The sequence below is a fragment of the Notolabrus celidotus genome, chromosome 11 (genome assembly GCF_009762535.1).
Source record: "Notolabrus celidotus isolate fNotCel1 chromosome 11, fNotCel1.pri, whole genome shotgun sequence".
NCBI lineage: Eukaryota > Metazoa > Chordata > Actinopteri > Labriformes > Labridae > Notolabrus > Notolabrus celidotus.
Genome location: NC_048282.1, coordinates 33,781,163 through 33,790,608, shown reverse-complemented (window position 1 = coordinate 33,790,608; position 9,446 = coordinate 33,781,163). Strand labels below are relative to the sequence as shown.

General features: G+C 37.3%; 1 protein-coding gene across 1 annotated transcript; it reads left to right on the top strand.

The window, feature by feature from the left end:
- Positions 1–3,137: 3,137 nt before the first annotated feature.
- Positions 3,138–9,446, top strand: atp6ap1b (ATPase H+ transporting accessory protein 1b). The gene is made up of 10 exons (XM_034694998.1): positions 3,138–3,325; positions 4,670–4,790; positions 5,092–5,166; positions 5,264–5,457; positions 5,557–5,594; positions 5,706–5,791; positions 5,931–6,157; positions 6,267–6,302; positions 7,386–7,623; positions 8,031–9,446. The coding sequence occupies exons 1-10, from the start codon at positions 3,207–3,209 to the stop codon at positions 8,241–8,243; spliced, it is 1,347 nt and encodes a 448-aa protein (XP_034550889.1). The 5' UTR covers positions 3,138–3,206; the 3' UTR covers positions 8,244–9,446.

Sequence of the window (9,446 nt, the reverse complement as noted above, 5' to 3'; positions counted from 1 at the left end):
CCTGTAGAGCAGTGAGCACATAGGCGCTCCTCTCTGGGCAGCCATGTCTGTCTGTGTCTCCCTGTGGTGGTCACTCAGCCTGTATTTGGTCAGGATACGTCTTTGTTTTGTATCTCTGACACTGAACAGATATTCAGATAATTTATAATCACGGTTTAGGTTCAAATAACAATCCATTCTACTTTGGGTCTTTGTTTGGTTTCTCCAGTGTTCTAAATACAGATCTTTGGAGTGCTTCATGATTTGTTTAATTTGGTTGTGTTTTGGATAGGGGTTGATTGGAGTCTGGCTGATTAGCTTCCTCACCAGCTGACTAAGGGGACAGACCATAACACACATCATAATGACACTTTGTCAAACGACACATCATGACGACACGATGTAATGACAAAGTCAAATGACACAAGGACAGTTCAACGTTCCATGGACATAGACAAATGTCTTCTCACATGTTCAGTGGACATAGACAGTGCAGTGCGATTGACGACACATTTTTGGCACAAACGGATCCCCATATGGAGCTGCGCGTAATAGGACACCTCGCTCTGCGCAGCGAAGGGATCATGCACATGTGTAGTTATGTTTCACAGTTTGGCTTTGAGTTTGATATTTGTGTGCCCCTTTGAAAACATTTTGTCCAAGTCTGCTCGTTCTCTATTTTTCTGTTCTATCCTTCCTTTCCAGTTGTAGGCGCAGCGTTGCGTGGATGCAGGATGTATCCCTCCGCCGCCACAGCTGTGTGGATGGGAGTTGCTTTCGCTTACAGACCGCACGAAGGCCTTTTCCAAAGACTGTTGAAACTTTACTTCTGTTTTTTTCTCCTTTTACTAATCAGTCTATTACAGTGTGTTTGTAGAAGCGTCATACATGAATGGGACAATAAGACGAGGATCGTGCCTCGCCAACATACAGGTGTATCAGCACCATGGACAGTTGCAAGGTGGTCCTGTTCTTTATGAAGGAAGTACAAAGTTCAGCTCCACTACACACATCACATGCTGTTTATTGCAGCTTAATCATTATGAGACAGTGCACTTTATTCTCCTTGCACCAAATGTTCTGAGCAAGTATCCACTTCTTTATAACAGCACACAATGATAGCTGTGTCCAAGATGGAAACATAAACTCTTCTTGTTCTGCTGTTTAATCTGAACAGAACAAACATGGACAAGCTGCAGGCTATCATTGTGTTATTAAATATGCACTGAGGGCAGGGCAGGCAGTGTGGATGTGAAGGTTTGGAACGAGTCTGCTATTATAACCAACTCTTTTGGAGTCAATTATTCTTATTCATTTATTTATCTATTTTTGTAAACCAGTAAAATAAATAATATATACTTTGCTTTTATATTTCATTGAAATATATGTTGATTAATTGTTGTTTTTAATAATTTTATCCTTTTTTACTACATTCTCTGCATTCTTAAACTTTCAGTCATTGTCTCCACATTTCTCTTTTATTTCCCCTTTATTTTATTTATTATTTTTTTAGACTAATTTCAGAATCAGAATCAGAAATACTTTATTTATCCTGGGGGAAATACAGTCATTACAGTATGCTTTTATACACAGCATGTAGGAAAGTCAAAATATTAATAGAAAGAAGGAATAAATAAGATATAAATACGAACAAAAATAAAATAAAACGCAATAAAGATAAAAAAATAAAAATAAACAGAAATAAAATTAAAATAAAATAAATTAATAAGAAAGTATGTAGTTAGAATTAACTATGTAAATTGTAACTGTTTTAAAAAATGCTATATAAATAAAGTTTACTATTATCATATAATGATTTAGTATTGTGCTTCTTTTGCAGACAAGACTGGTAGTTCTTGACTTACTCAGCTTATTAATCATCAATATAACTGGATAATTTATATAATCATGATATAGAAACTTGTTTATTCATTTCATGCAATAAACTGGAAATTAATCAATCACTGTACACATATTTAGACATGTTTAATATTATTATTTCAGGTGCTTTGCTTTATTGATCAAACAGTATTTTCACATGATGATCATTAGGTAAGGCCTCTTGCCACTTTCTGATTCTTGTGTTCATAAGAAGTGTTCTTTTATTAGCTTTAAATGACATGAATATAAAATCAACTACTAATAGGTCCAAACATTGTGAATGAATCCTCTACTTTTGATTAGAAATACTTATTTATTTATTATATTTTTTTATTATTTAAAAGGACCGTGCATATTAATTAACACTTTTGTAAATATGCCAGAGTTAGCCAAAGGGCTAGTTTACATCCGTAGTCCCTTGCCAGATGTTAAAAAGGCTCAAGATCAAGATACTTGATTATCCCCGGGGGAAATTTAGTCATTAAAGTTGCTCCTATACACAATAAGTAAGAATATCAAATAATATTAATACAAGAAGTAATTAATAAGATATAAATACAAATACAATGATAATAAATGTATGTATAGAAGACAGAATAAGCTATGTAGACAATAAATGTTAAATGGTTGAAGTAGAAATATGTTAAAAAATGATGCTAAAACAATGGTCATAAAAGTAATAATGGTAATAATGCAGTGTAGGGCTAAAAGGAAATTACTCTAGGTATGTGTATAAAATCAACCATATGTCCAAACATTGTGAATGAATCCTCCACTTTTGATCAGAAATACTTTATTTGTCCCCGGGGGAAATTCAGTCATTAAAGTTGCTCCTATACACAATAAGTAAGAATATCAAATAATATTAATAGAAGAAGTAATTAATAAGATAGAAATACAAATACAATGAAAATAATGATAATAAAAGTATGTATAGAAGACAGAATAAGCTATGTAGAAAATAAATGTTAAATGGTTGATCAGGAAGAAGGCACTCTGGTGGTCTATCTGAATTAAATAAAATCAAATAAATACCAGAAAGATAAAATGAAATAATTAAAAAAAGAAAATAGAATTTTAAAACAATGTTCATAAAAGTAATAATGGCAATAATGCAGTGTAGGACTAAAAGGAAATTACTGAGCATAAAATCAAACATTGTGAATGAAAATCCATTTTACACTCGAGAAATCCAGCTCTGAGTCAAAAGATCCGGATCACCAGAAAGAGCCGAACTCCCCATCAGGAGCAGCATGAAAGGAGCCGGAAGTTCTTTTCTTCTAGCAGCTGCGCACATGACAGTCAGCTGGTCGAGGTCACGTGATCAGAACTTTGCGGAAAAGTAAATGAAGATGGCAGAGTGGAGTCCGCGGTGTTTAATGGCGTTTATCGCCTTTTTATTCTCCTTCTTCTCTTCAGGGAGCTTCACAGCACAAGTACCGGTGATCCTGTGGTCCAGTGAGGGGTAAGATATCTGTTTTTAAACTCATGTGTTAACTTTGACTTACTTTCAGAGTCCTCTGGAGCCAGCTGTGTGTCATGCTATGCTAACACTATGCTCCTAATGTTATTTTTTACTCCTTTTTTTTTGTAGAAACAAAATTCATAGCTCTTAAAAAGTGTTAAAATTATATCTAATTCATCACAGTTGAACTAAAGCATTAATTACTGGTACTTTACTGCACTGTAATGACTCCTTTTTGAGCTGAGTTAGCTTCTGTGATTAAAATAACACACACTGCCTCACTAAAGTATCACTTTTATGCATTAAAAGTTCATGCAAATCCACTTATATTAACTTAAAATAGTTAATTAAGTCTTTAAATAAGGAGCAGGCAGACTATCATGGTCTGGGACTTATATTAATGGCAAATATTAAATCAAAAATGGCTGATCAGGAGCAACTCACATGAGTTTGGAGGCCTTTCTTTTTACTGCATTGTGTTTTTACAGCTTCATTTTAATATGTGATGATATTCAAAACAACTTAAAGATGAGTGGTTAAAGGTTTAAGAGCCACTGCAGGAGAGAAGCATGGATGATTAAGGGAATAGCTGTGAGGAGCAGGCAGATTATCATGGCCTGGGACTTCTATTTATGGCAAATATTAAATCAGAAATGGCTTCTCAGGAGCAACTCACATGAGTTTGTAGGCCTTTCTTTTTACTGCATTGTGTTATTACAGCTTCATTTTAATATGTGATGATATTCAAAACAACTTAAAGATGAGTGGTTAAAGGTTTCAGAGCCACTGCAGGAGGGAGGCATGGATGATTAAGGGAATAGCTGTGAATTGATCTTATTCAATGAATCAGAATCAGAATCAGAAAGAACTTTAATCACAATGTATCTCAAGAATACAAAGAATTTGACTCCAGTATTTTTGCGTACTCCCTGTACAAACATAAATAGACAGACATTAAAAATGTAGTACTAATAAAAAATATAATATATATATAAGTACAAAAGGCACGAGTGCAATAAAAGAAACAATAGACAACATGATAGATGATACAAGTGTAAGAAACCTTAGAAAGTCCAAAAGGGAAGTGAAACCTCTTCCACCACAAACAGACGTGATGGAGATTTATGTGCACTGAATAGATCTACAAAGTATCCTCCACATCAAAGTATGCAGAGTTGAATGTTTTGAGTAAGTGGCAGCCATTTTGCACGGTAAGCACAATGCTTTGCCACACCGTCCTCCTGATGTTTGGTGCTTAATTATGCCGACAGCTGGTGCACATCGTAAGGAAACATGTCAAAGTGATTGTAACATCTACTGCCCCTTTCTTCTCTCCATGATTAGATTACCAGCCCTGGCTCCTCCTGCAGCCGGTCACATCGTGTCCACAGACCAGCTGACTGCCTACCTCACCTCTGCCTTTGGCTCTGACCCCCGCACCGTGCTGCTGTTCCTGCAGGACAAGGTCAGTGAAGGGTGACGAGTATTGAAGAGGATGGACAGGAAAAGCTAGACGCTGGATAGCTCTGAGTCATGTGTAGTAGTAGCACTGCAGTCCCATGTGACGCTGTGTTGCCGACTTCTCATTCTGGTGTGACAATGAGCCCGGGCATTACTTCCCTTTTCACACTTCCTCTGTAACACGCCGTTTGGAAAAGCCGTCTCTCTGACTGACTAATTGGAATGATTGAAGTTTAAGTTGTATTACAGATGTATGCATTTCAACCACTCATCATTTAACTGTGATCGTCCTTCTCTGTGTTCAGTTAAGTAAAGATGACTTCACAGTTTTCGGCGGAGTGTTTGGAAACAAACAGGATAGTGCCTTTAAAAATCTTGAGGTAAGTTTTATAACTCCCCTTACTCCTGCATGATGATGATACTTTCCCCTCTCTGTATATTAAAAGCTGGTTACACTTTCCACTCCCTCTTCTTCAGGCCGCACTGCAGTCTGCCTCCTCTTCAGTGACTCTTCCTGCTTTAGAGTGGTCGGGCATCTCTGCCATCCCAGCGCTGCTGCAGGAGGAGCTGGGTGTTTCTCCTCTGCTGGTAGACGCAGACACTCTGTCACATCTCAGCATTAACTCATCCGCAAATAATCTGCTGCTCTTCAATCTGCCTTACTGCACCAGGTAAGACTTGTGCTGCAGATTTTACAGAACATCAGCCAAAAGAAGCATCATTTTAATGTGTTTTTAACAAGTAAATATTAAATTGTTTCTGTCCTATAGCGCACATAAGTCCTGCAAGGAAGTGCTTCATGATAATGGTAAGTTTTGAGTCTCAAAATTTAAAATTATAAGCATTTGGGTCACTGTGATGTTGTCATCATGTGCTGCTTTTTGTCATGTAACTCATTAGTATTTTGCTTCCTCAACAGACGAGATTATTGGCAACGTTCTGACTATTATGAAAGCCAAAGAAGTCCCATACACCGCAGTTTACACAGGATCCCAGCCATCACGGGTGAGACACTCAGCTTAGTACACAGGACATTTGTCACAACTTGATCTCTAATTATACACTTTATGAATAAAAGTCAGACTAAGAAGGTCGTATGAAGACATAAAAGTGGTATGATATTTATTTCATGACTCATCTGCAGGTGATTACAGAGACATCCATGTCCAACCAGCCTGCTGGGCGCGCCTTGCTCCAAGCAGTAGCACCTGAAGTCAAACCTCCAATCATGTTCAATGAAACCGGAGGCCCCTGCATAATGCTCTGGGCTCAGAACCTCAACATCAGCCTCTCAAGCACCGGGGCTTGGATCGACCTCGGTGCAGACACGCCTACACTGACCGGCTCCCTGTGTAACAACAGTAACTCCATGTGAGCTGGCACTCGTGTGTGAAAGTTGTGCGCTTGTTTATGAGAGAAATACAGTTTTGTGTTCTTTGAAAGAAGGAAACTTTAATGTGTTCTTTCATGTTTTTTTTAGGCTTGTCCTCAACTATGCAACAGGCTATGTTCTAAGGTAAGGCACACATTTATAATTTAAAGACATAATTACACATTTCAGGAGATGCAGTGACTTTCTTTCTTATATAGAGTAAGGTAAATGATGAGGGGTGAATTCCACTCTTTTTTTTTTCTTACTAAGATCTGTTATTTTAATTTTTGCACATTATGTACAGAAGATCGATGTAAAGAATTAAAGCAAGTGATTTTTTTGTATAAGAAAACAAAATAAGGGAAGGAATGCAAAAAAACACAATAATAATAATAATAATAATAATATTAAAGGACAATAATTTAAATTAGAATATAAATAAATAAGAAGATAAATGCAAGTTAAAATATAATAAAATAAATACCTTAATATTTAAAAAGTAAATAAGTGCATAAGGTAAAAAAACAATAATAAAAATAAAAATAAACAATAATAATAAATGACAACAATTTTAAATTAAAGATACATAAAAATAAATAATATTTAAAATAAATAGCTTAATATTTAGAAAAAGTGCATAAGGTTAAAAAAAAAAATAATAATAATAATAACAATAAAAATAAACAATAATAATAAATGACAATAAAAAAAAAAGATAAATAAAAATAAATAATAGTGAAAATACAATAAATAAATAGCTTAATATTTAGAAAATAAATAAGTGCATAGAGTTAAAAAAACAACAACAACTTATATTAATAATAATACCTAAAACAAACTGAGAAATAAAAAGAGCAAACACCACATAATAAGAAGAAGAAGAAGAAGAAGAAGAAGGAGAAGAAGGAGAATAATATTAATACTAATAATAATAATTATAATAATCTGCATCTACAGAGCAATGAATTCCACTCTTACAGTGTGGCACAAGTTGGAGAGACATTATGTGGGCGGGTGCTTCACACTGACCCTGTCTCATCCAAGACTCCACAGGGGTTTGACTGGCAGCATGAACGTGGATTTAATCTTTATTTGTACTACAAGTAGTCAGGAATTTTCAAATAGCACTCAAAGGTCCGTCATTGAAGAATCGTAGTGGAGGCTCAATGTTTCATGTTCATATGCTGTGATCAATAAATTCAATATCGCTCTAATGTTGATTTCCAGTTTCACCATGGCTCAACGGTTCTTCCCTGTGTCTGGACGGAACTGGTTCACCCTGGACTCGGTGCAGCTTCAGGTGAACGGTGTGACCGCATCTTTCAGCGGAAGGCGTGGCATCTACGCCCCTGTGGAGTATTCCTTCCACTGTCAGTCTGTCAGCAGCTTCGGAGACGCTCTGCTCGTGCAGAACAGCACCAGCGCGAACGCCTCAACTTGGAGGCTCAACTTTGTCGACTTCCAGGTACAATTCCCCTGGCGGTCTAAGCCTATAGCAGCATAACAAAGAGCTGGTCAAAGCCTGATCCAGCTCTAACTATAAGCTTTATCAAAAAGGAAAGTTTGAAGCCTACTCTTAAAAGTAGAGAGGGTGTCTGCCTCCCAGACCCTGACTGGTAGATGATTCCAAAGGAGAGGAGCCTGATAGCTGAAGGTTCTACCTCCCATATTACTTTTAGAGACTTTAGGTACAACCAACAGGCCTGCATGCTGGGAGTGTAGTGTTCTAGAGGGGTAATATGGCACTATGAGCTCTTTAAGATACAACTACAACTCAGATATTTGATTCAACCCAGAGTCTTGTTTTTAATTCTACCCGCTTGGTCTTTCTCTCGTTCATTGACTCTTGTCTTCTGTCATTTCGTGATGCAGATTCAGGGCTTCAGTTTGGCGAATGGAACAAACTTCTCCTACGCCAGTGACTGTGCTGGCTTCTTCACTGCAGGGATTTGGATGGGGCTGCTGACGTCGCTGCTCATGTTGCTCATTTTCGTGTACGGCCTGCACATGATCATGCAGCTGAACACTATGGATCGATTCGACGACCCCAAAGGTCCATCGATTTCAGTGCCACAATCTGAGTGAAGTGCTTCCAAACCCACTCACTCCTCAGTCCTTCAAGAGCCCCTCCTTGTCAGTTCACTTTTAAATATTTGGACCCTTTCTCTGATTTTTTTTCCCTCTTGTAGTTTCATCTCCTGAATCCCTTCCCCCAGCTGTCTTGAGATACTGTTTTCATGCAAGAGACATTCCATATCATACCTCTTCATCCGCAAGTGCCAGAATAGAAGCACCTTTTGTACTGCATGTGCTAAAAGATGAATTTGTGCCACATTTGAACGGACATTGTGGATGTTTTCCCTTGAAAACATTCTGCAGTAACATGTCTCCTCAGAGAACGCCCTCTGTGCCAAGGTGAATGTGTTGCCGGATGCTGTAGGACCGTCTCAGACCTCAGTTTTTACATGTTCCCACTGAACTGTAATTTAAAGACTACTGTTAATGAAAGAAGTGCCTGTGTGTATATATAAAGAGTAGATTGCTGTTATGAATGTGTTTGGACAGAAGTATGCTAATACTTTCCTTGGACTTAATTCAGTTTCACTCCTCCAAAGACAAATCTCTGAGTGCCACCTCTTCAGTAAGGTTATTTCTTGATGAGTTATTTATTTGTTTCATTTTTTTTTGGGTGTAATCTCCACTGAAGGCTTACCGCTTGCTTCAGGTTCTTCTACAAATTTAAAGCTCCTGTGAGGAACTTTCATGTTGTATTGATTTTAGCAACTCCTATCGATTGTACCATCTCATCAGTGCTGATTTAGTCATGCTCATGTTTTTTAAAGTTAGGTTTTTTGGGCATTTTTTGCCTTTAATGGACAGGACAGCTGAAGAGAGACAGGAAATGTGGGGAGTAGAGAGAGGGGGAAGACGTGCAGCCTGCGACCAGGACTGTTGCCTATTTACCTGGGGCGCTTAGACCGCTAGGCCACCAGCACCCCCATGCACATGTTTAAGTAGATTTTTTCTCTTTTAATTTAAAAGGAATCTAATTCTACCCCACAGCAGAGGTGGCTGGCATGTAAATGAACTAAATAGAAGTAATCAGTCTTATTTTTGAAGGACTTTTGGCTGATTTTGAAGTCCATAAGAGGGATTAAATTGTTATAAAACATACTGAAAACTCTTCACAGGAGCTTTAATGTCAGTGCCTCTTTTCTGTGTTTGCCAAACTTGTGAATGTGCATTTGCCGCTGTCTTTAATTGAAAATAAAGATGTTTAAATTGTGA